The sequence below is a fragment of the Rhinolophus ferrumequinum genome, chromosome 16, assembly GCF_004115265.2.
Source record: "Rhinolophus ferrumequinum isolate MPI-CBG mRhiFer1 chromosome 16, mRhiFer1_v1.p, whole genome shotgun sequence".
Classification (NCBI taxonomy): Eukaryota; Metazoa; Chordata; class Mammalia; order Chiroptera; family Rhinolophidae; genus Rhinolophus; species Rhinolophus ferrumequinum.
In genome coordinates, this window is record NC_046299.1 from 7867221 (window position 1) to 7893261 (window position 26041).

The window sequence follows — 26041 nt, forward strand, 5'->3', positions numbered from 1 at the left end:
AACTCCACTCCTTCAGCTCTCAGCCTAAGCGTCACTTCCCTGGGGAGGCCCTCACTGGGCCTCACACCCCATCCTGGGGTCTAGGTCTGCATCTTTGCTTTATGCTCCCAGAACCGGGCTCCCTCTCCTCAGGGTGCTCAGGCATTTGTTGTGCAATTATTCCATCAACACTGTCCTTCCCCACATGCTTGGCTCCATGAGGGCAGGGTCTGGCTTGTCACCTTTGAAACCCTAACCCAAGCCCCACCCACAGCAGCTGCCCACTAGAAATCTGTGGAATGAATGAATGAGTCAGGGAATGAAAGCACAAACAATACATGACTCATTCAAAATCACAAAGTACAAAGTCCCAGAGAGGCGATGGGAGCCTTTTGTCCTATATCTACCCTGTCCAATATGGTAGCCACCAGTCATGTGTGGCCACTGAGCCCTTGAAATGTGGCCAATGCGACTGAGAAATGAAGTTGCTAATTTTATTTCATTTTATTTGGATTTAAATAACCATCAGTGCAGGTAGAAGGAGCAGGGAACCGTGGTACACCCACTACAGAACTGAGTTTGCTTCCCTGACTGTAGAACATTGCTTTCCCCCAACATGGCTTCTCCCTGCCTCCGGGGAGGTGGCCTTCACCCCGACAGTCCTGGGGGATGTATGGGGTAGCCGCAGGCTGAGCCTTGATGCCCCACTGCTCCAGGCCCTGGGGAGAGACCGAGGCCCAGTACTCTGGAGGGTCTCCAGAATCAGAAGGGACCGGGCTCTTGTTCCATGGTGGATACTGTTTTTATACTGCTCCTTCTATTTGCTTATGGCTATTTAAATTTAAATATGTTAAAATGCACTAAAATTAAAATCTCAATTCTTCAGCCACACCAGCTGCATTTCAAGTGCTCAGTGACCACACAGGCCAGTGGCTACCACATGGGACAAGGTGAATATAGGACATGTCCATCATTGCAGAAAGTTCTATTGGAGAGCACTGTCCCTGGAGTTTCCCTCACAGTGGTTTCTCCCTTCTCCGTCTTCTCCAGGAGAATCTGCCCTCCCCGCCTCCAGCTCTCAAGGGCTCAGGGCCTGTGAACCAGCCTAAACCACATCCTATACCAGTCCCCAGTGTGCAAATGGGGAGTAGGACTTTCCACGGTCCCTGGGGAGCCCGCCCTCCTCCCCAGAGCTTCCCCTTCTCATCCTAGGCTTACAAGGGCAAAAGCTTCCCTTCTCCTCTCTGGGCCTATAGACATACCAGTCTCTAGAAAGCAAAACCCTCTAAAGAGGAGAGATGAAAACAGTACCTCCCACTCTTTCTAATTTGGTCTCATTCTGATGAGCCCACAGGAAAATAAGGTAGTTCATTTCTTCCCCCAGGTCCTCCTCCTGGCTCATACATTCAACCACTCGCTTTTGTTCTTCTTCACTCAGAATCAGAGGACTCACTGATGGCAGCTGGAAAGTCTACCAAGAGCACCTAGTTCAACCTTTTCATTTTGCAGAGGGGGAAGCAGGCCCAGACACGGAAAAGGACTTGCCCATCATCACCCAGCATCTACCTTGACCTTCAACAAGTAGTAAATGACAACAAGCAGAGAGGGAGGAACAGAGATACATTGTACTGAGCAGATACTATGCATTAGGCGCTTTAAAATCACACATCAACTTATTTAACATGTACCACAGGTTTTATTGCCAATTTCAGTTTAGACTCTGAGGCTCAAGAGGTTAGGTGATTTGCCTAAGACCACACTGCTAGTAAGGAACAGTGCTAGGACTCAAACCCTTGTCTGCCTGGCTTCAGGACCTGAAAGAGTTGCCGTGCACAGAGAGAATCCTGGACCATTTCGGTTGGAGGGGCAGGTCTGGGGAGGTGGGTCAGATGGTGGTTGACGGGAGAAGCACAAAGAGGTCGTGGACATGGCACGTAAGATGTTATGCTGACCAGCACTCATGGTCACTGCTTTGGGCATTGTGACTATAGGTTTTTAAATTCTAGTCCAAGACATTTTCACTTGTAAGAAGAGCTTGTAAGATTACCTTAAGAATTTTTTTAAAGATTTTATTGGGGAAGGGGAACAGGACTTTATTGGGGAACAGTGTGTGTACTTTCAGGCCTTTTTTTCCAAGTCAAGTTGTTGTCCTTTCAGTCTTAGTTGTAGAGGGTGCAGCTCAGCTCCAGGTCCAGTTTCTAGTTGCAGGGGGCACAGCCCACCATCCCTTGCGGGACTCGAGGAATTGTACTGGCAACCTTGTGGTTGAGAGCCCACCGGCCCATGTGGGAATCTAACCAGCAGCCTTCAGAGTTAGGAGCATGGAGTTCTAACCACCTGAACCACCAGGCCGACCCCTATCTTAAGAATTTTTGTCTCATAACTGACGCTTCCCAAATTCAGAGATTTTGTGACGTCAACACTGTGGCTGTTCTAGTGACCCAATCTACCTGGGATGTTCAAAAGTTCACTCTCAGCCACTAAGCCAGGAGGACTCGGCGCTGCAAAATGAGCTTTCAGATTGCCAGTTTCTGACGCTGAAATTCTGATTCCGGTTTTTGAGGTAGAGCTCGCCCCCTAGTGGAAAGGGCTGGACTCTCTGGATTATAGTGAATGGTTTACTCACAGGAGGGTGCCTCCTTCAGGTTCTGTTTATGTCATATTTTAGGAAATTTAGTTTTTAAAATTAAAATCAGCTAGTATGGTGAAATAGAGTCACAAGTTTTTGGGTGTGTGGATGAGGTGGGGAACCCCGTTGTGGAATTAATGTTTTCAGATTGGAGTCCTTTCTGGGTATGAACGCAGATTCTCCAGTGTCTCCCAGACTGCAAATCAGCCTCTGGCCGCAGGGGGCCCGGGATCTGCTTTTGCACCAGCTCCGACGTGATTCTGGTAAACACAGTAAAAGAGCCCGGGGCTGGAGAGTAGCCTGCTCTCAGCTGTTTGAACGTCACCTGTGTACCATTTTCCACCAATCCTCCACCTGTAAGGAGACTGCCCATCCTCCAAGGCCCGTGTGTGTCACCTCCTCAGTGAGACCACCTCACCCCATCACGATGCCCCCATTGGAATCAACTGAGACTTCACTCGTGACAACCCCCTGTGCAGTGAGTGGGGCCCAGTGCCTCCCAGGTGCTCGGTGCACAGTTCTGTGGCATGTATAGTAGGTGTTTAATACGTACTTGAATGAAGCACCCTAAAACATTTCCCCTCTTCTCAGTGGGCCATGGAGGGACATGGAAACACGTGGGCCCTGCGGCCAGGCCTCAGTGGTGCCCTCTGCCCCCCACCCCCACCCCAGCTCTGCCACTTTGAGGAACCTTGGACGTGTATGGTCCTTACTCTCTGGGGCTCAGCTTGCATTCTTACCAGACGTGGAAAAGACAGCTACCTCATTGTGGGTTGGAAGAATGCAGTGAGAGGGTGTGTGTCAAGTGCCTAATGGCTCAGAGGTGCTTAGTAAGCATCTTCCGAGCAGAACTCTCACTCCAGCTCTCTGGGCCTCAGTTTCCCCCACTGTACAAGGAGGAGGTAGAAATATCAAAAGGCCTGTCTCCCTGACACCCCAAGTCCTCTGCCTCGTGTGCCTTCCTGTTGCTGATTCTGGAGGCAGAGGATGCAGCCCCATCCTTCAGACCCTTATCCCACCCTGCTGGGGCTGGCCTTCCTCCTACACTCCCAGCTCTTGAGCTTTTAGACCCTGCAAGTTTTACTGTTCCACTTCTGCTTTGTAAGTTTCTCTCACTCTTGCAAATTCCAGGCACATATTCCAAATAGCTAAGCGCAGCCAGTTGTTTCGCTTAGGAAGTGGGCATATGTCAGTAGTGCCTCCTCATTTCTCCTGGACATGTTCAGACCTGTTTTTCAGAACGGTTGAATTCTTATCTTCCCTGTCATCCACTATGACTGTGGTAAAATGCCACAGGCCAGTGACGTCAAGCCCCCACATGTCTGCACAGGGGCTGGTCCATCCAGGGGCTGTCCCTCACAGTGGGGCCGGTGGTGCTGGGTGCTCACAGCCCTGAGAGGGAGGCTGCAGGACTGGTTTTCACCTCTTAAAGGAAGCAACATTCACAGAGGGCAAGCGACAAGTGACTTTTGTGACTGTGCGCAGTTTGTCAGTTTGGAGGTGAGGCAAACGCATCAACAGAATCCCATGCTCCTCTGTTACAGAAAACATCCTGCTTAACTCTTGAGCAAAGGAGGGGAAACGTTAGATTCCAAGGAAGCGTGCATTGCATTATCCCATTCTGAACGGGAAGAAAACTCTAAGTGCACTTAAAAATGATTCCGAAAGGTCACCTGCCAAACTTCTGAATAATGGGAACGCCAGTGGATTTTATTTCCTATAATAATACAAGCCTGTATTATTTTATAGAAGTAACATTTCATTTTTTTAAAAAATGAAACTGTCATGCCTATTTGAAAATAAACTGCAGCTCCCTATGCAAACATGGACGTAGAACAAATGATGTAGAACATGGACGTTACCACGGTGTAGAACAAAAGAATAACAGGCATAAAAGAGTGTACGCCGTGTGCTTCTGCTTATTAAATATTCAAACCAAATGGCCAATCTAATTAAGGGTGGTGGAAGTTGGGATAGCGTTTGCCTTTGACGGGGTACAAAGCGAGGTGTCTAAGGTGCAGACCCTGTTGTTTCTGGCTTTGCTCTGAGTCCCGGTTATATGGGTATGTTCATCTTAAAGGAATTCACTGAGCTCCATTATAGAGTTTTTGCACTGATTTTGATTTTTAAAAATATTGCATCACAGTCCTATTTCTCTGGATTACTGAGTATTTTGACCCGAGGTGAGGGCCTCACTTGCCACACCCTGGTCCCGGCCCTGTGGGGATGGAATTACTGAGGCCATGGTTTTGAACGATCTACCCCACTAGGCCACATCTTCCAACTCATCAAAACCCTCTATATCAGGGACTTCTCTGGAAAGCAGAAACCACTCTAGAGATTTCAAACAGAATAAATAGAATACAGAGAACTAATTACACAGATGAAGGAAGTACCAAGAAGGCCAACAGGGGAGAAAAAGGCAACCCAGAGGAGTAAAAGGAAGTGTTCACCCCCCAGCCCTGGGGTGACAGGGACACAGGGATAAGGTGGTGTCTCCAGAATCAGCAGCAGACCCATTTGATGGGCACTGGAACTGTGGCAGGAGGCTGTGGGGCAGGAGCTGGGGTGGCAGAGTGAGCTAGAGCCATAAAGGAGACACAGCTCAGCCCCTGCTGGAAATGCCCTCGTGGCCAAGAGGGTGAGAACCCCCTGCTTCTCCTGGTCTCCTGCCCTCCAAGTACCCATCACCACTTCCCATTGGCTGGACGTGGCCAGGAGCAAGCTGGTGAGGGAGATGGCACACGGCTTGCAGGAAGGGGCAGGGATGCACCTGAGAACAGACCCAGCATCCAGTTCCTTTGCTTTGATTCTTCCTTTGCCCTCTCACCAGTCTTTCTCCCTCCCAGGTCACTCTGCGCAGGGCATCGGTTCTCTGCTGGGAAGAGCGATGCCCCATCACTTTTCCAACGACATGAGTAGCACACTGTGGTGGGCACATCCTCAGGTGACCCCTTGTACACTTCCCTCCCCTGGAGTGTGGAGGGAACACGTGACTTACTTCTAGCCCAGAGAAATACGGCCAAGGTGATGGGATGTCACTTCCAAGATTACCTTACGTTAAACAAGACTCTGTCTTAGCAGACCAGAGTGAGAGAGACTCCTGATGGCCTTAAGGGTAAACAGCGATGCTCTGAAATGGCTATAGAGAGAGCCATGTAGCAGGGAACTAACTGAAGGGGGCCCCTAGGACCTGGGCAGCTTCTCCCAACAGCCATTAAGCAGCTGGGCCCTCAGTCATACAGCTGCAAGGAAAGAAATCTGTCACCAATCTCATGAACTGAGATGTGGGTTTTCCCAGCCATGTTTTCAGATAAGAACAGAGCTTGGCTGCCACTGGATTGTAGGCGTGTGAGACCGTGAGCAGAACACCCTTGACCCACAACAATTACGTGTTATATGTGCCCCTTTAAGCCACTAAATGGTGGTCCTTTGTTACACTACAACGGAAAACTCCACAAGGTGGAAAGAAAGACTCTCTCAACTTACTTTTTCCAAACCACAGGGTTCCATTTAAAAAGACGGAATGGTAAATAAGGTAAGTCAGTCTGAAACTTCTAATTGCTTCCTTCCCTTCCTACTTCTTGTTCTGGCTGAGCCCAAACTGCCAGGGACAATACCCAGGTGTGTTGTCCTGAGCAGGCAGAGACATGTGAAAGGGGAGCCCTCATGCTCCTACTTGGAGGGTGTTGTTACTGCTGCTCCCATCAAAGAGCCCCCAAGAGTGTGACAAGTTAGGGCTGGACTCAGGGGCTTTGGGGGACCGCAAATGGACTCAGAGCTCTGGTGCTTTCCATCCTCAAATGACACAAATGTGGGGGCTCTGGTCAGAATGTGGCCCCCCAGAATGCAGATGCTGAATGCTAACTCCCAAAGATGATGGTAGTCAGGGCTGGGCCTTTGGGAGGTAATTCGATCCTGAGGGTGGAGCCCTCACAGATGGGATTAGTGCCCTTGTAAAAGAAGCCTCAGAGAGCTGCCCCACCTGTCCTGCCATGTGAGGACACAGCAAGAAGACGGCCATCTATAAACCCAGCAGTGGGCCTTCATCAGACACCACACGGGGTCTGCTGACACCTTGATCTTGGACTTCCAGCCTCCAGAATTATAAATTAGAGATTTCCGTTGTTCGTATGCTACCCAGTAGCTCAGTCCCAAACGGACGAAGACAGTGGGCAAAAGCTGTAAGGAGACCACTGCTAACTAGGAAAGTCCGCTGAATACTTGAGTAATCCCTTTAATGCCATTTTATTTTCTTTCATGCAGACTGGTGGAAGAAAAAACATTCCATAGATCCTTCTGGAAATTGTCAAGATCTTGGGAAGATGAATGAAAAACTTACATAGATCGGGATTCCCACAGTTTGGATTTTCAAAACCTAAAAGTTGAAATAAAATAAAGCAAAAAGGATAGACACGATTGCACTCTGGAATGGGGAAGAGGGAGGCCTAACAATTGTATAGGGTGTCTGTTCTCGGTTCTAGCTGCATATTAGAATCAACCAGGGAAGGTCTTTAAAATAAAAACACTTCAATACAATAAAGTACACAAAACGTTAGGGTACCGCCTGATGAATTTTCATAAGTAAGCACTCCTGTGTCACCACCACCATGGTCATGAAAAAGAGCATTTCCGGTGTCTCAGAATTCCCCTCCCGGTCAATATCCTAGCCTTCCTCACTCCCACCTCCACAAAGGAAATTGCTATTCTGATTTCTAACATCACAGAGAATAACTTGGGAAGTTTTAAAAAATACTGACACCTGGGCCCCACCACGAAATAATCTGGTTTCATCTGGGTGGCGGGCAGACCTGGGGACTTTCCAAAGCGCCAGGTGAATTCTGAGAACAGCGAGAATTACTCTCTCATTGAAGGCCAAGTCCCATTACTCATAGGGCAGGACGGGAAGCCCTGGACCTCCTAGAATTCTCAACCCACAGTTCCTCCTAGGACTACAGACAGGCTCTCTGGCAATTTCTGGATTGCAACCATCAGGAGCCAGGCCAGGTACCAAATCTGCCTGGATGCTGGCATGGCCCACCGAGGCAGGTGACTTGGGCTGTGGATTTCGGTAAAAGTGACAGGTGATGCAGGCAAGAGAGGAGGTGACGGCAGCAAATACACTCCACCAAACCTTTCCTCCTCCAGAAAAACACCCGGGTCACACCTGGATCTGGTGTGACCTACATCAGGCAGTCTGAGTTGGGTTACATTTTTCAGTATCTCTAGCTTTCCATTCTAGGATGTTTCTCTTTAGCATTATTTGCAACTGTGATAATCCTTGAGCAACTGAGTAAGTTTCTCCCTTAGGTCACTAGAGATATGAAGCCAGTGATCCCCAAAAAAGGATACAGGAGAGAAAGAGTAAAAATAAAATAAAAAAGAGAAACACTCACCTGGCTTTTGCAGGATGGCTTAATGCATCGAAACTTCTGTGTGACTTCGTTTGTCCGGAACTCCTGCCACTTGCCATCCACCAGGGTCTGGGCTGAGATCTTGTACTTGACCAGGCGTTCTGGTCTCAGGCTAACAATGCCATGCTCGCACAGCGAGGAGGGGAATTCCACGTCTGTGTGCCTTTTTCTCTGCAAGGCGGGTGATTCCCCTTAGGTGGTACTGACACTGCGGTGACCTGGATTTAATGAAACCTGGTTCCTGGCACACTGACCCTCCTGTATAATGTGTGCAGAGAGCATTTCCCCAGGGGCCCCATTTCCTGAGTGCTGCTGCTGCTGAGTCAGTTGGCAGTTGAGCCCTGACCGTATGCGAACCACTGGCCAATGGACTGGGGTTTGGCCAACCCAGAGAAACACTATTAAGTCAAGCTTATTAAACTGAAAGGTCTTCCCTATCACTGCCAGAATGTTAACACCAAACATAATATTCATACGAGCATTTCTACTGATATCGTGACATAATTCATCTCTTCCATCCAGTAAAATCCATGATGTAGGGAAACGCTTGAGTCACTGAAGACCAAGAACTGACCCAAGGAAGAGACGTGACTTGCTCAAGGGCACATAATGATGTCGTGCCAAAGCTAGGACTAAAATTCAGGTCTCTTCGCTCATGCATTTATTCATTTATCCATTTAGGGTACAAACATACCTCCCCCATGTTCCAGGTTCTGTGATTGGTGGTAATAGTAAGAAATTAATAAGATAGGACGTCTCAAGGAGCCTGAAGTCTTAAGACTTATAAAGCACATCCTAAGTGGGACATAGGGGTCCCTCACCATCATCATCGTCATAGAGTGCTTTATGTGTCAGGCCTTGTTCCAAGCCTTTTGCACAAATCAACACATTAATACTCCTAACAACCCAGTGAGGTAGGTCCCATTTCCTTCTCTGTCATCAAGGTCAGAAAACTGAACATAAGGAAGTTCATGGGCTTGACGCGGTCAGACAGTTTGCCGGGAAGGTTGACTTCAGACTCTCTGCTCTTAAACGCAGCACTCTCCTGCCTCTCCTAAAAGTCCAGCAGGAGCACTGAGGCGGAGCCATTCACGCCCCCTTACCCCCCACCAAGCTCTCTGGTGTCCTGTCCACTGCCCTGCTTTGCCACTCTAAATAAGATTGTTCCCTCTGTCCCCTGGAGCACTACCTGTTGCCTCCATGGAAGAATGACCATCTGTAAAGCGTCGCCTATCATATGGGAACGGAAGCTGAATTGAGCCTCAAATATGGAGTCAGAGTCTAGAATTTAACCCTGGCTTTGCCAATCGAGGCTACGTGAACATGAAGAGTAACTGAGTCATTTTGAGCTCCTCATCTGTTAAATGGGCTAATGATAACAACCGCCCAAGGTGGTTGCAGAAATCAAACGACATCACATCTATGAGCATTGTTAGCACCAGGCTTACGACACATTCCATATTAGTTATTAACTAATGATGAATCAATTATTAATTTCGTGTGAACTGACTCTGAACCTAAAAGGCCGTTTCAGAGACACACCTTTCCTGTGCTCTGTCCTTCTTACCTGCATGTAGAAACTATAAGAGGTAGTATCATTTTTTATTCCTTTTATCTCAAAGAAGAATCCATATACAGCAATCACTTTTGAATGAGTTGTATATTCCTAAGTTGGGAAAGATAAACAACAAAGTGACAGGGGAAACATCTTCAGCATTCAAGGCAAGAGGACATAGCAAAACAAATTCTAGCCATAACAAGAAAAGTGACTAATTTGACAACTGATTCGAAAACAATTTTAGCCTAGGAAGCATAGGAAAAGCCAAACTGTAGTGACTTCACAAGTCCTACAGGTAAGCGCTCGGTGACGATACTACTTCCTCTGCATGTGCTTTAGTGGGGAAAAGAATGAATTGGGCATGAGCTTTGATGACCTGTGGTCTACAGACCTTTACAACAAAGCATTGTGTTCCAATCTGATGGGTCTAACAGACACTCCCTACTGATGGTATTGCAAGGTGTCCTGGCCCCTGTCGTCTGCAGTCTGTCCACTTGGGCAGGTCTCTGCAAGCAAGGGGCTGGACGCAGCCCACCCAGGCCTGACCCAGAGCGGCGTCTCTGATGATAGATTCAGGGCCCAAAGTCCCTGAGATATGAATTCTTTTGAAATCACTACTGGGGTGGCTTTAAAGAAGTTGGAGGAGGACAGCCATTTCTTGGAGAATTATGCCCATCACAGGGAACATGAAGGCAGCCGCCAGCCCAGACGCTCCCCTGCAAGGTAACCAGATGTTCAGCAGCTGCGCTCCCCGCCCACTATGGCTTTGATTCTGGGGCCCATCAAATAGCCGCCCAGAATAGGTTCACCTTCCTAACATTAAATCCTAGCTCGGAGTGGTTCCTCCCATCGCGCAGTTGCATCTCTCGATGTTTGCAGGGACAAGGATGATCCACTCACCCCGGTACGCCCAGGCTTTCCTGGTTTTAGATCGGGAAGCAACCCAGGGAAACGCTTCCATCGCTGGAAAACCAGAACAGAGGCTCATACTTCCGGGGAAACTTTGGATGTGCACGTCGGCTTTCTGAATGGCCTGTCCCAGGGCCCTGTCTTGAGAATCTTATTTCCTAGATGGTGGGAGCATGCGGGAGAGATGCCTATGACTTCCTCTTCTGCCCTGGCCGCCCTCCCAGAGGTAAGAAGTGATCCTACAAAGGCCCTTAACCGACGACAGGGACAGGACGGGGCGGTGCTTCCCCTTGCTGGGGCCCAGCGGTCAGTACCTGGGCAAAGAGCAGCCCAAATCTCATCGCCTGGGTGGTGAGATCTGTCACGTGGACCATGTCGCCCCCACTCTCCAGCTGAAAGGGAAACACACAGAGCTTACCATCAACTTGAACATCCCCACTGTGCTCGAAAGACAGTTCTGTCTCTGAACCCTACATCTGGCCATTCAGCCAGTCCGCAGTGCGGATTGAAAACACACTTGGTGCCAGGTGCTGCGCTCATCACTTTCAGGGGATGCAAAAAATGAGGACAAGAAAACTGCCCCAGGCCTCTCACTGAGGAAGTAGCCTGATCAGGAGGCAGAGACTGATCACAGCCCTAAGGTCAAGAGTGAAAATGGCCCCACTTGGGTGGTTCTCCACGTGGGCTGGGGCAGGGAAGGAGCGGATTTCACGACGATGACCTTGGCAACTAGGGCAAAAGGAAAGAGGTGGGCAGGGTCAGAGGGACATGAAGAGGGCGTGGGGGGACTTCCTGAGGCGTCCAGCCCCGGAGACTGTCCTCTCTCTCCGTCACCCCTTCCCTCCTTTGCCCTGTTGGAGCGAGGTTCTGAGTTATATTTTAGAGAAGCAGGATTCCATGGAGTCCTTATCTACTATGGTTTGCACATTACAATAGGTATTTGTTGAGCTGAATTGAACTTTAACTAGTGACTCATAAATCTTCAGAACTCAAACACTGCCCTGCTTCATCTCTAAAAATGCAAGACTGGGAACACATAAGAAATACAACAGTTTGCACCGACAATTCACAAAGAGGGAAATGCCACATGGAAAAATATTCCTATTTACCAGTAATAAAGGAAATGCACATTAAAAAGTGAGATGCCATTGTTTGCTTCTCAATGAACAGAAGTATTCTGAACTAAAAATGCCCTGCATTGCTAAACATGTCTAACGTGAGGAGCGTTCATTATTACCGGGGGAAGTAATTTGGTCCCAAACTTGTTAATATAAATCAAGAACAAAAATACACATTCCTGTTTGGGCCAGTATTTTTTTCTCTTGTGAATCTCCTATAAGAAAATAATACCATTACATGCAAATACATTTACTATAGTCACTTATAATGGTTAATTGGAAACACTGTAAATTTTCTACAACACAGGAATGGCAAAGTGTATCATTTTGGATACCATTTTGGTGGAAGAGTTTGTAGTCATTAAAAATGGTATCAGGAATCTCATTTCATTAAGTGTATTTTTACAAAAAAGAGTGAAGGGCAATAAAATGCAATCAGATGTTAGTAGTGGTTGTCTTTGGGTGATGAGTCTGAGGATACGACTTTTCTTTCAACTTCTCTGCATTTTGAAAATTTTCAATAATGAGCACATGTGACATTTGTATCTGTTGGGGACTCGGTTTGGAGGGCGGCGTGGCTGGAGCGCCCTCACCCCATCTAACTCGACAGGTCAACTGGAGAGATGCTCTAAGCACCTGGGTTCCTAGGCGTGGCTCCCCCCACTTCCCCTGGCCCAGGATCCAGGTATCTCAACCTCAAAGGCCCCAGAGGTTTCCACTGCAAAACACGTCTCCAGAAAAAGCAAAGGCAGAAAGGCAATACATTTTGATAATTGTTTCCTTGCTGAGCTGGCGACTCACCGCGTGGTAATGGTTAGCCATAACCTGGACCAGCCAGGAGTCGGGGAAGAAGTTCATGTGCCATAAGTCCTCCAGGTTCTTGCCTTGGAAGAAACACAAAGGGGACATTTTTACGGATTTATTCAGAAGAGAATCACAAAAGTCTCATTTACAGAGAGAAAAAGGAGGAAGTCAGAAGCTGAGGATTATAGGGCCTTCCCAGAATCCCGGGAATCATGTGTGTGGAACCCAAATAGGACATTGTAGGGCACTTCCCCCGAAGCATCCACAGCCCACTCCACTTCCCCACAATCCTGCCCGAGGACGGAGGGTTGAGAGCCAATCGTCAGTATCTTTAGAGTGTCTAGGAGCAACTTGGACAAAACTGCCCGGGCTCCATCACCCATTCTTGGGTTTTAGAGCGACTCGTTTTATCTTGGATAACTGGAAATGGTTTTGAAAACGTTCTCAAACGTCCTTTTAGACACAAAGATCTCACTGGGTGGCCTGCTCCCCAGTATTTCCCTCCTCTTTCCAAATCACAGCTGCCTTCCCCTGGGCCCAAAGCACGAGGTTGGGGGAGCTCAACTCTGGAGCACAGCCCCAGAGTTTTCTCCCAAATCGGTCTAAGAGAATGCTGCTCTGAGAGGCAGGGCACAGGGTAAGATGGCAACAGTGCAGCCTTTGGCAGCTGCGTACTCCTTCACAATGAACAAGCCCCTCCCAGCCATTCTCGTATTTCATGGAAGGACTGCTTATATCCATTTTACAGACAAATAAACTGAGACTAGGCGGTGACTTTCCCAATAGCACACAGCTCAGAAGTGACAACATCAGATCTCAGCTGATTCCTTTGGAAACACCCGGTGGGGTGGGTCGCCAACAGCCTTCCCATGGATGCGTTCCCACGGCCTGGGGCTTACCTTTGGTGATGGCGTGGAGACGCAGGCAAAGGGAAAGTGACATCAAGCTATGTCCTGCATTTCGGTCCAGAAAGGAACACTTCTTGGGGAAGCTTAGCAGAGGTACAAAGAGGAATAAAAGGCCTTCAGAAAACTCCGTTCTAGAATGAGCTAGGGCTAGTGAAAGTCACATCAAAGAGACTAGTGGTTTCACCAGCCAGACTAGTAGATGGTGCCTGATTCTCCCTGGATGGTTGAGGAGTATGGAAGCTGGAAGCGGCTGAGATAACCTTTGTGAAGGCAGACCCCGGAGATTGAGACAAATGGTTTTATTCCCTTTGCTGTCTACTACTGAGCAGTGCACATACAAATACAGATTACGTATTAGGTGCCCAACAAATACATATTACATGACTGATGGGAACGTATGTTACTTTATAGAGGATTTCAAGATACATTGTCTCCCTTGAGTCTCACAAACTTCCCTGGGACAGATAGGGAGGGCAAGTATCATGGGATCCATTTTACAGACAAAAAAACAAAGGCTCAGCCAGGACTTGAATGCAGGACTTCTGATGCCTCCTCTATACATGCTGCCCTTTGAATAAGTGGCCAATTTGAATAAGTGGCCACTTCAAAAATGCTGTCTGGTAGAATGCAGAAGAAAAACAAGGTCAGATGAGTGGGTAACTGGTTTTAACAGATCCGTTCTGCAACGGTTAGTGTTAATACTGAGCCCCAGTTAATTTTCACACATGGTTGAAGGTCAGGGCTGGGTTGAGAAGACCAGAGTCCCCTCGAGAAGACACGTACACGCAGACACACATCCACCGCTCTGGCTGCGAAACAACTTGCTTCATAAAATGGTCACTTTTCACATATGGGGAAAGCGGGGGATAATTTTTCCAAGTCCCTTTGGGAACACAAAGTCATCCACTCAAGGCCAATCATGTAGGAGACCAGCCAAGGGCACTTTCAGATTATTTTTCCATGAATCAAGAGTGATGTCCAAATCACACCCTGTCCCAGCAGGACTAAACGCACCAGTGGCCGCACGTCCCGCCTCTGCTGGAGATGCCCTCCAACTGCCCCAGGGACCATTTGTTTTTATAAGATCTGGGAATTTCTGGGCCACTCCAACCCCTCTTTATGTCAGTGGTCCCCAGAGATAGGTTTAGGGGTGCTGAGGAGCTGTGCAGGGGCAGAGGGGCGCAAAGATGAATGAGCTGACTCAATTCAGTGATTATTTGTTAGGTGCCTGTCTCCGGGAGTGGACAGCTCAGGCATAAATAAAGGAAGGCTGATCTTTTCGGGCGTGCAGGGCTATTGATTCTGGAACTGGCCCTCCATTTTGCAGGGCAGGTGGAGCTGGGCTAGCGTGGGCCGTGCCTGCGTCCTGAGAACACGGATTTCTTAGCTGGATAAATAACTCGTTTACCTCCTTTCCCTGACCTGGGGGCAAATCTTCCCCTGCCTGTCTGCCACCATTTAATGGAGGAACAGGCGGGCGGCGGCATGAATGGGCTGTGGAGTCAGGAGGGGGCCGAGCTGGCCCAGTCTGCCAGACAGGTGAGAGCTCTGTGGAATGAGCCCGGACCTTAGCAAGGGCGCCCACAGCCTGGCGCTACCCCTGGGAAGTGAGTGCTTGTTGCAGCTGCCACTTAAATACGGTTTCAGTCCAGGAGGGAAAGGACAATCCAGAGGACAGTACGTCCCCTCTAACCCAGAAGTCGCCAGGCACCAACTCTGCAGGTTTGTGGGGAGGCTGCTGAGAGAGCAGGAAGGAACCACAGCCACTGAGTCTCCTGTGAGAGGGACCCGGACCCAAAGACCATCGGCTAGGACCTCCTCTCCCGAAGGATCCAGGAAGAGCTTTGTTGAGACAGGTTTGGACTTCATGATCCCTGTGGCCACAGGGAAGTGGCATTGATGGGGGCTGACTTGGAGAATCAGCTCATCCCAACACGTCAGCTCATCCATTGCCCAATCATGCTTCAGATCCCTGAATTACAGACCAGGTTCCAGTCCTTGGACAGCTGGCTGTCAGTCATGGGACCAAGCCTCCCTGAGCTTCAATTTTCTGTCAAGGGGGGACAATAGCCACGCGTGCCTCCCGGAGCAGGTGGGAGAAGTAAAGGTGACAGTGCATGTGCGGTACTTGGCACAGCGGCTGGCACCCAGTGCCTCCTCATTACTGCCCTTGTCCTCTCATCCCAGGAAAAGCAGCCCAGACTCAAGCTGGTCACGTGCACGGGATGGTTCTTGGCCGCATTCATTATCAGTGCCACCGTCTGAATCGCCCAAGCCATGGGCTACCTTAAAAGAAGAAAATGGCAGCCTCCACTGCTGATTTTCTAAAATCTCAGAGCATCTGAGGGGTGTGATCCAACCCCTTGAACCAAGCAGTATAACCCCGGCCGTAGACTCCAACCCAGCGAGGAAAACTGTTATATAATAGAACCAGCATTCTCCCCAGGCCTCCGTCCCAGCCCAGCGCAGTGGCCATCTAACCTGGCTCCTCTCAACCGTCTGGGTGCGCAGACACCTGCTGCATGAACGATGAGTGCATTCACCCGATGTCACATGCAGTGGAAGCAGGCTGGCTGCTAAGTGGGGGGACCTCTCTACATGGCTATGGCGATGATCCAAGGCTGGCACAGCTGTCCCGGTCCCTGAGCTCTGTCTGTGCGAAGACCTCTTTGGGCTTAGCACTGACTTTTTTTTTTTTTACAGATATATATATATATATATATACATATTTAATGAGAGAGTGAGAGCAAGAGAGAAAGAGCGAGAGAGGGAAAGAGGGAGAGACGGAGAAAGAGGGATTTATCTTAAGGAATTGGCTCACATGATTGTAGAGGGTAGCAAGTTCAAAATCCAAAATACATGCTGGTAGACTGGTAATTCAAGTAAGTTATTGCTGCAACTCTTGAGTCAACTGATGAGTCCAAAGGCTGGAAACTTGAAGTAGAGGCAACAACACACCAGAAACAGCACTGACTTTTCTGGGACAGACTTCAGGCCACGGTCCTTGTCTCCTAAAGTTCATCAAGAAACCCTTGGGGCATGACCCCTTTAGGGAGGGCACAGGTCCTTGATATTAAGAGACACACCCAGGTTGGCTCTGGATCCTGCTCTCAATGCCCTGGGGACAAATCCCTTCTAAAAGGACAGACCTCCTGAAAAGGCAGTGCCAGGGGCAAGTCTCCTCTGCTGGCACAGACTGTAATTTTAGAGCTGTTCTTAGCCACAACCTTTACACTTCCTCCATCCTGTCATCTGTTGGAGTTATTTACCCTTTCTGGCCAATCTCAGGCTCAGAGCCCCGCTGGTACCAGCAGTTCAAATTTTAGCCTTAGAATTCAGAAGCTCCTTGACTTACAATGCAGTTAAACCCATCGGAAGGTGAAAGCATCGGAAGTTGAAAATGTATTTAATATACCTAACATATCGAGCATCACAGCTTCACCCAGCTCACCTTAAACATCCTCAGAACACCCACATTAACATACATTTGGGCATAACCATCTCACTGCCACTGCCAAGGGTCACAAGAAGTATCATTAGTCCGGGAAAAGATCCAAATTCAAAGTAAAGTTTCTACTGAATGCACATCACTGTCACCCTATCGTATTGAAAAATCGTAAGTCAAACCATCACAAGTCAGGGACTGTCCATATACACTTTGGAATTCTGACACCCACTACAACCTGGATGACCCTTGAGGACTTCATGCTAAGTGAAATAAACCAGTCACAAAAGGACTAGTACTGTGTGATTCCACTTATCTGAAGTACCTAGCGTAATCAAATTCATAGAGACAAAAAGTGAAACAGTGGCTGTCAGGGGATGCGGGGGACGGGGTCAGGGGAATGGGGAGTTATTGTTTAAGGGGTGTAGCGTTTCAATTTAGGAAGATGAAAAGGTTCTGGAAATGGATGGCGGTGATGGTTGCACAACAGTGTGAATGTACCTAATGCCACTGAACTGTACACATAAAAATGGTTAGAGGGATATATTTTATGTTATAGATATTTTACCATAACAAAAAAGAATTACAGTTAAAATCTAGTTAAGGTTAAAAAAAATTACTTTATGTGAAAATATGTGAAATAATAAATTAAATTTTAAGGTAAAGTTCAAAAAAAATATACACTTTGGGGCAATAACTCACGATGAGAAAGTAACACGGCTTTTCACAACACGTAAAAAAAGTATAGAAGAACCAGGCACCGGCTGAAACCCCAGAACCAGGAAATGGTCACCACCATTCGGTATCTCCCGCCAAGAGCTGTGCTCAGTCTTCTCTTTGAGTCAGAGCAAACCTATACATCGGTCCTGATAAGCAGGTATTGTTAACGTCCGTGCAGGAAGGCTAGGTTCTCACCCAAAGTCTTACAGCCAATAAACGGCAGAGCTGCACTCAGACCCAGGGCTGCCATCTTCTAATACATTTTTTTAATGTATTGTTTATCTCTGCTGCCTAGATTGTAAACTCCACGAAGATGGGAGTTTGTGTCTGGTTTTTTTTTCTCCTCGTGTAGTCTCAGCACCTCTTACGGTGCCTGGCACTCATTCAGCTTGCAATATGTTGAGTGATTAATTGTATGAACGGGCGGGTCCCTGCCAATGCCACAGCCTCAGTCCTGCCATCCGATCCCTCCACTCGCCCAGCTTATCATCTAGGAGTGCCAGCAGTTCCAGCCCTGGTGACCCCTTTAGGGAGGGCAGTTCACAGGTCCTTGATAGACCAGGCTATGCTATGCTGATTTTCCCACGCGCCTAGGGTCCTATCTGCTTTTGCCTTGCTTATTGGTTGGGCCAAGTCCCATCAGACATTCCTGAGGCCCAGCTCGATGTCATCCTGACTATGAAGATGAAGATGGTCCTAACCTTTGCCCAAAGGCAGAACTGGGTCTAGAATCCGGATGACAACTGAGCTGCCCTTCAGAAGGGGCTCCCGCATCCAGACACACGTGCTCCCTCCGTGTCCCCACTCGTTGTTCTGGGGCTATCCACTAGGGGTGGAAAGCCAAAAAGCCATGTGAGGAAAGTGCCATGTTAGTGAGAAATAGGAATCAATATTTAGGGACCTTGAAAAAGGGAGATTCAGTTTCCGAGAAGCCAAGCTGAAGGAAGGCTAGGGCAGTGCTGGTCAGAGCCAGAGAAGAAACGAGGAAGGTCAAGAAACGCAAAAGGTAGGTGTTGAGAAATCTTGCTGTCCGTAAATACATCAACCTCCCTGCATGAGGCTGGTGGAGTGACTCAGAGAGAGAACAATTTAATGGTCCTCACGGCCATGACTCATAGGATATTTCAAAACGAAGTTTCTGGTAAAGAGATCACGGTTGTCATGCCAGGGTGCCCAGTTTCATTGGCTCTCGGGCCACATCTGCAAATGCCATTCATTAATCACAAGCGGCAATGACCTCTGCCCGCCCGGGCACACAGCACTATAGAGTTTCTCCCGAAACACCAGCAGCCTCTGGCGCCAGGGGTAGCTCCCCTTGCCTGGTATTGGGGGAAGGTGGTGGCGGGTTTGCTGGTGCGCTCCCACACAGCCAGCACATTTCTTGTTCTCTCTGCAAAGAGAAGATGAGAGGAGGAAATCATTCAGTGTGCAAGTCCTAGAAGGCTTCCTGGAGGAGTCCTTGGCCAGCTCCAGAAGGGCTGGATCAGATCTGGACAGAGGGCAGGAAGGGGGCGACTCCACTGCAGAAGGTCAGGGAAATCTAGAAGCTGGGATTCTGTGGAAAATGGCTTCGCTGGCTGCTTTCAATGACCTCCTTCCAGGGAGGTTATGGGCCCATTGCTGGACCCCACCTTTGCAGTGTCTGAGAGAGGGACCCATTTAATGACTAATAAAATCAACTAGGGCCAGAATGACAGGTCTGTTAAGGACTCGCCCTCACCCCTGAGATCTCAAAATTAAAGGACGTGTGGGAGAGGTAGTGATGGAGACAGGACGTCTAGTTAGGGGGCTGGTCGAGTTCCGTTTCTTGGTCTGTGTGCTCTTTAGCCAGGAGTGTGCGCTCTGTGGAAATCCACTGCAGTTCACTTAAGGTTTGTGTACTTCTCTGCATGTGTTTCATAATTTGATTAAAAACGTACTTTTAAAAAAGTGAAAATTTTGCCTGCTTCTGGCTCTTCCCCAGTTGATGAGTTTTTACAACTTTCCTGGACTCCGCAGACTGCTAAGTGGAATGAAGTGATGACTTCATCTTCGGACGAAGGCAAAAGCTTTGCTTACATTTTTTTGTTCGTTTGTTTTTCCTACACGGAAATGTTAACTTTAATTCTGGAAAGCCTATTTGCTTTTCTAAAATAACCATTGCCAGGAAAACAGGCTGTGGGCGCCGAGGTGTGCGTGCGCGTGCACGTGTGCGCATGTGCGCATGTGCATGCACACACGTGTTTCCTTCCTATGTTGATGCACTTGGACAGCAATGAAAACAGCTTGAAGATGTCCCTGAACACCTGGCCAGGTAAAGAAACTGCCCCTTCGACTTTCTATCAGTGTCCCTGGCACACAGCACATGTCCCAAACATATTTGTTGAAGGAATGATTGGGGGAAAAAAATCAATGAATAAAAGAAAATGGGAGGGTAGAAAAGGCTTGGCTTTACTCACTGGTACAGTGGGAGGGATCAAGGATTCAAAGCCATTCCCTCCTAGCCTGCTTCCGGACATTGCTAAGACAGCTGAGAAAAGGGGTCGCTGCTTTATTTGACTCAATGACGGCTCTAAACCCTTTCCACAGCTGCAGCTCAGCCTCATTCCTCGTGTGTCACAAGCACCGGTTAATATTTCTGCAGCTTGCTCCTCTGCCTCCACATGATGAAAATACAGTCCCATTTTGGAAGTTCCCATGTTGCTACGGCCTCAAAATGTCCACTCAGGCTGCTGCTCCCTCACCCGGGAGACAGCTTATAAATTACCCTATCATTTAAATTATTTCATCATAGAGGCAACTTTACAAATTGGGCCAAAGAAGCAGTTTCCTCGGTTCTCATTCCCCAGCTCTCCCGTGGGGTCGGCTCCTCTGCCCCTCCTTGAAATGCTCCTGGGATGTCTCTGTCAGTGGCCATGGATTAGCTGACCCCTTGGGCTTCACTGGACAGTGTCCGAGTAGATTACCTGCCCTGGTGACCCAGTTCTGCCCCAAGGTGACCGTGGCTTCCTGTGAGCTCCCTCCTCCACCACTGGACACTGAGGTGCCTTCTTGCAGTCCGAGCGTTCAGGCCACCAGCCCCGCTGGGCCAGCGGATCCAAGGCCCTGCACCGCTGCCCATCAGCCCCGGGGACCCTCAGGAAGGGATGGCAAACGTGGAGCGTGGGTGCCACCACTACCCGCTCCCATATCTGGGTAAATGTCAATAACCTACCGAGACAGTGTTTCTCACTGAGCCCAGATAAAGCTTTAGAACGCTCTTAGTCTAATGCTCCAAATAGGCACTAGCAAGCAATGAAAGCCTGTCTGCAATCCGTCTTACTTCAAGTTGCTACAGACGTGGTATATTCTGAATTTCACATCCGCACACTAAGACCCATTTCTCTGAGGGCAACCAAGCTATCTAAAAACGTTTGATGGAATCTCATCATTTAATATGGTATTATATGTACCTGGGGGGGAAGGACCAACAGGTTTATAAGGAGCTGGTCGGAGAGGCTGAGGAGGGGAAGCAAACAGCGGTGTGGGGGAGGCAGAAGCAGCAATGCTGGTCCTTAGGCCAAGGAGCCTTGGGGACTCAGGGACATCCTCTGGGAGGTGGCAGCCATTGACAAGGGTGCGCCTTGTAGGTACCACCATTCTCCAGTGAATGAGTGAGCTGGACAGGAGGAGGACCGCCCACGATCCTAAAAATGAGTCACATGGTCCTCATAGTTGGGAGTGAGCCTGGGCTGCAGGGGCAAGAGTGTCTGAGGCCCAGAGGATCCCATCTTTTTTCCCTCTGGGGGACACAAAGCTTGCTGGAGGGAGGGAAGACAGAGGGAGCCAGGGCAGACTCACAGGCCATTAGAATTCACTCCTGCACTGTGGTCATTGAACACGGGGACCTGGTAGAAGATATGGTCAGAATTGCTTAGGTTGGGACAGTGAGATGATTTGCAAACATGCAAATGGTTTCCAACAAGAAAAACTGAGCAGGATCAGGGGCTTTGGGGAAACCCTGTGCAGAGGGGTGAGGCTTGGAGTCGAACTGGAATTAATGTAGGTTCAAGAGGAATGGAGAAGCTATGATGGTGAGAAATACCCATGGGTGGGAGGAGCCTCGGAGACCCCAGCCCAGGTCTACTTTCAGCGGAGGGGGCCGCACACTTGAGCTTTCTCATTCCCACTTGTTTCTCTCACATTAAAAACAGAGTTCGAATGAATCACCCACATCCTAGCTCATTTCCTATCTCCCGGTTCTAAGACGTTTCCAGTATGTCAGCTAACCTGGAGCCAAGTAGCAATCTTTCCTGGTGTGCATGACTCATAGGAAAAAGTGTCTCTTGGGTCATTAAAAGTGTAGCGGGGGGCAGAGATTAAAACATTCGGGTTCAAAGCAAATTATATAGAAACTAAGCAAAGTACCTATCACTCTGGCCCTGAATACCGCTTTCCCCAAATAACGAGACAGAAACAGGGGCTCTTGAGCTAACACAGTGCACAGATGTGTCAGCAAAATGCAAACAATTCTGAACAATGCAAATGAAACTTGGCTTCAACAGGCCAATATGCCGATGAAGATGTGGAAGATGTGTTTATCTGCTAAGCTCACATGCGCAAAAGAAATGGAGCCCCTTGACTTGCTTGAACACACTGCATCATACTTGGCAGCCCCCGTTCTTGCTGATGTGGGGAACAGAAGCATAGACCGGACAATGAAAGTAATGTCACTAGTTACTTCCTGTCCAGGGCACATCTTCCGGGGAACTACCTGGGACTGTCCTTGGCTTCAGGGTCACCACCCTCCGCAACCAGCTTGGATGACGTAAGTATATTTCACACAGTTTTAACAGAGGTGCTGGAGACACAAAATGAAGCCCCAAAACTATCGCTTTCACCCTCACCCCCACTCTGATCCCCAAGCCCCATGCTGCCACAGCTGACACCACGAATGGGGGTGCTCTTGCTTGAACAGGCAGAAAGCACTCACAGGCAAAGGGGGACACAGAGAGGGGAAGAAATGCACTGCAGGGCAATATTGGAAGTAATTAGCTAAAAGCAACACTGACTCTAGAGGCAGCCTTAAGATCTTTCTGAACACTGTGCCCAGGGAACTGCTACTGAAATAGCTGGAACGGCACCAGAGAGGAACCCTATTTACTGTTAAGGAGTGGGCCGCAAAGCATCTTGGGATTTGGTGGGTCTGGATTCAAGTCAGGCTCCACCCTTTATCATGTGCATGACCTCTGACAAGATATTTCATTTCTACCTCTGTTCCTTCACCTGGAAAATGGGAATAATGAAACTGGCCCCTGAGTATTATGCAGATTAAATGAGATTACAAATAGAAAGTACTTGTCAGAATTACTGCATTTAGTAAGCATAATTAAATAGTACCCATTATTATACTGTGTTATTTTTCACTTACGTGTTGAAATATACAACTTTTAGAATTTGTAAGTTTCGAGAGGATAAAAACTAGAATAATTCGATGAAAACTTTGTACATTAAGATGCTTTTTCATTGGTCCAGGAAATTCATAATTTCATATGCGATCTAGTGAACTATCAATGAGAATTACCTGGTCTGATTTAGGTATGTTTTAAATATAAAGTTTTTAAGGTCAGTGTAGTATGGTAATTTTCCTGAATAAAAGGAGTACCTTTATCACCACATCTTTTCTTGGACACAGAACAAGTTCTCAGAAGCACAGGAGTATCTCATAACACCTGCATATCATTCACTTCTTCAAGGAATCTAGTGGGTCAAAGGTATCCCACAATCTTAGGCCCCATGAAGGAAATTTCATTCTATGCACTGTGAAGGAGGCTATGAAAAATAATATCACCGATGCTTCTTCCACCCCACCCCGATATTACAAGCAGAAAAACAGTGTATGCACATTTTATCCATCAACACTAAGTTACCTGTGAAAAAATGCCATCATGGTTTCATATATCGGAATTGTCTGAATTCTGTGGTTTAGTTGCAAGTAGACCCACAAAAGTAGTGTTTTCACAAGGTGAAACTCGCTAAAAGTAAACAACCTGGTCAAAATAAAAGATTGAGAGAACATTTTAGGACTAGCAAGAGACTACATTGTTGTAAAAAAAAAAAAAAAAAAGGTCAAAAGTGAGTTTAGGAATGACGCGACACCACTCCGAGTCTGTAGGTAGCCTCAGGCAAAGAGACGTAAAATGACTTGCTCAAGGTCACTTGGCTGGTAAACGGCGGAGCTGGGACTTGAACCCCCACAGCCTGGTGCTGGAGCCTGTGCTTTCTACCCACCACCGCGCTGCCAGAAAACAATGGCCATCATTTAATGAGCTCTGACTAGGAGACAGGCTTCCTGAGTTGTTTGCAACTATTCCTTTATTTAATTGCACAAACCATCCTGCAAAGTTGGGAGAGTCCTTACTTTTACAGATGTGGAAACTGAGACTGAGCCTATGTCTATTTAAAAGTATAATATTTTGTTCATCATGGTTTTTCATGTTTTTATTTTAAAATAATGCACTAAAACATCCTTAATCTCGATGACTGACGCTTTTTGGTGCCTCCTTAAATTTTGCACCCGAGGTGAGTGCCTCTCTTGTCAATTGTAGTCCTCGCTCAAAACATGAACGACTTAGCCAACGTCACACAATTCTGGGGTCAGACCTGCACATTAGTCAGTTCTGCCCCAAACTGTCTGTGGCCCTTCCCACAGCTTGCTTAGCGGCCTTGCAGCTGCCACTCCCTCGTCCCTGACAATAGTGATGACAGCAGCTCCTCGGAGGACAGTGGTGAAGGGGACCTGAGGGGACACTGCATGCATAAGTCTCCTATCACAGCTGTAACAAACTGCCATGAACCCAGTGGCTTAAACACACAGATTAATTGTCTTATAGTTCTGAAGGTCAGAAGTACGAAATGGAGCTTGCTGGGCTAAGAGCAAGGTGTGGACAGGGCTGCTTTCCTCGTGGAGGCTCAGGCAGAGCAGCATTTCCTCGCCTTTCCCAGCTTCTGGAGGCCGCCTGCATCTGTGGCTCGTGGCCCCTTCCTCCATCTTCAGGCAGGAAGCACAGCATCTTCAAATCACTCTGGGGGAAGGTTCTGACTCTTCCCCTCCGTCCTCCACATTTAAGGACCCTTGTGATTACATCGGGCCCACCTGATATAATCCAGGATCACCTCCCCGTCTCGAGGTTATCCAGTTAGTAACCTTAGTTTCATCTGCAACCTTAATTTCCCTTTGCCATGCAACCAAACATATTCACAGGTCCCGGGAGTTGGGATGGGGACGTCTTTGGGGACCATTATTGAGCTGACCACACACATACTGATTGCTTAGCACAGGGCCTGGCACATGGGAACATGCTCAGCGAATGGCAGGGCTGGGTCCTGGCCCACATGTCACCTGCAGCAGCACGAGGCCTCTCATTAAGAAACGAGGGACGCGGGGAGCGGCTGCGGCTCTCCATGTCAGCTCCATAAAGTCGGGACACTTCCCAAAGAGCTTCTCAAACAGCCTCTGAGACTTACTATCTAAGAGGTCACTTCAGTTTCTTAAACCCATTGATATTTTCCATCTCTGACCATGGACATGGCACCTTGGCTTCAAAATATATCACAGCCGCTTCACCCATCATTTAAGTGGTTGTGGTGGGTGGAAACCCAAGCTAAAGCGTGACTCTAAAGGGCAGTGGAAATGGCACCCACCCACCACTCACGCTATTTCTGGACACAGCAGAACTGTCTCTTTCCTCCTGTTTTTAGGCCACCTACAGATGCAAGGGCTTTGAATCTGGCCAGACAGGACCAAAATTGTCACTGTCTGGGCGATAACAGTAAGGCAGGAGGGCAGACATCGTAGACTAAGTCACTTGGTATGATGTCCCCACAAAAAACTCTGCCAGGACTTCAACCACCACTGGGCTGGAGAACAACGTGACTTCTGGGGCAGAATCCATGTTTGAAGTCCCCAAGTCTAGAAAGTTCTTTGAGACCTTACCAAAGAGGGGCTAAGAGCAACAAGGGGTGAGGGGCTGGTGGTAACGGGGAGCGTCATGAATCAGGGTCCTGGTCTTACTTTTATGATGAAGGGTAATTGTTATAATAAAGCCATTTGTCTTTAGGCCAAGTATCAATACTCTAATGTATTAGTTTGTGCATGAAATAAACACCCCAAATACATTCAAACACATTAAGGCTCTGATGGCCTTAATCAAGATGGAACGCAGAGACCCGAAACTTCCCTCCAACAGGCGAACATGCGGGCTGTTCCAAGAGCGTTTATGGTGCTCGCTGGGAGCCCTTGGGATGGAACTGGTGTTTGTCCTTTAAAAGAAAAAAAATGCCTTTTAACAAGTCACTATCCTCTTTTTTCCTTTTTTTTTTTTTTTTTTGAGAAAACTATATAGATAATGAAGGCCCCCTTTTGAATACAGACCCCTGAGAAAGCCGTGAACAAGAAAACATGAACAAGGACACTCATTGCAGCACTGACTGTCATAGCAAACAATGAACCTCAACAAAATAAAACAAAAGGCCATTAGGAAAGGAACAAAGCAATTGCTGTCTATTCCTTCACTGGAACCCCGTACGACAATGAAAT

At 48.1% G+C, this 26041-nt stretch overlaps 1 protein-coding gene across 1 annotated transcript in view; it reads right to left on the reverse strand.

Moving 5' to 3' along the window:
- Nucleotides 1-4400: 4400 nt before the first annotated feature.
- The window catches only part of BTBD16 (BTB domain containing 16), a 39891-nt gene continuing 18250 nt past the window's right edge, over nt 4401-26041 (reverse strand). Inside the window, exons 9-15 of the mRNA XM_033131083.1 lie at nt 23373-23492; nt 13311-13402; nt 12409-12491; nt 10804-10881; nt 9590-9688; nt 8005-8193; nt 4401-6986 (exon numbers count right to left, since the gene is read on the reverse strand). Of these exons, the coding sequence (XP_032986974.1) occupies nt 6918-6986; nt 8005-8193; nt 9590-9688; nt 10804-10881; nt 12409-12491; nt 13311-13402; nt 23373-23492 (730 nt within the window). The 3' untranslated portion in view covers nt 4401-6917. The remainder of the gene's footprint in view (nt 6987-8004; nt 8194-9589; nt 9689-10803; nt 10882-12408; nt 12492-13310; nt 13403-23372; nt 23493-26041) is intronic.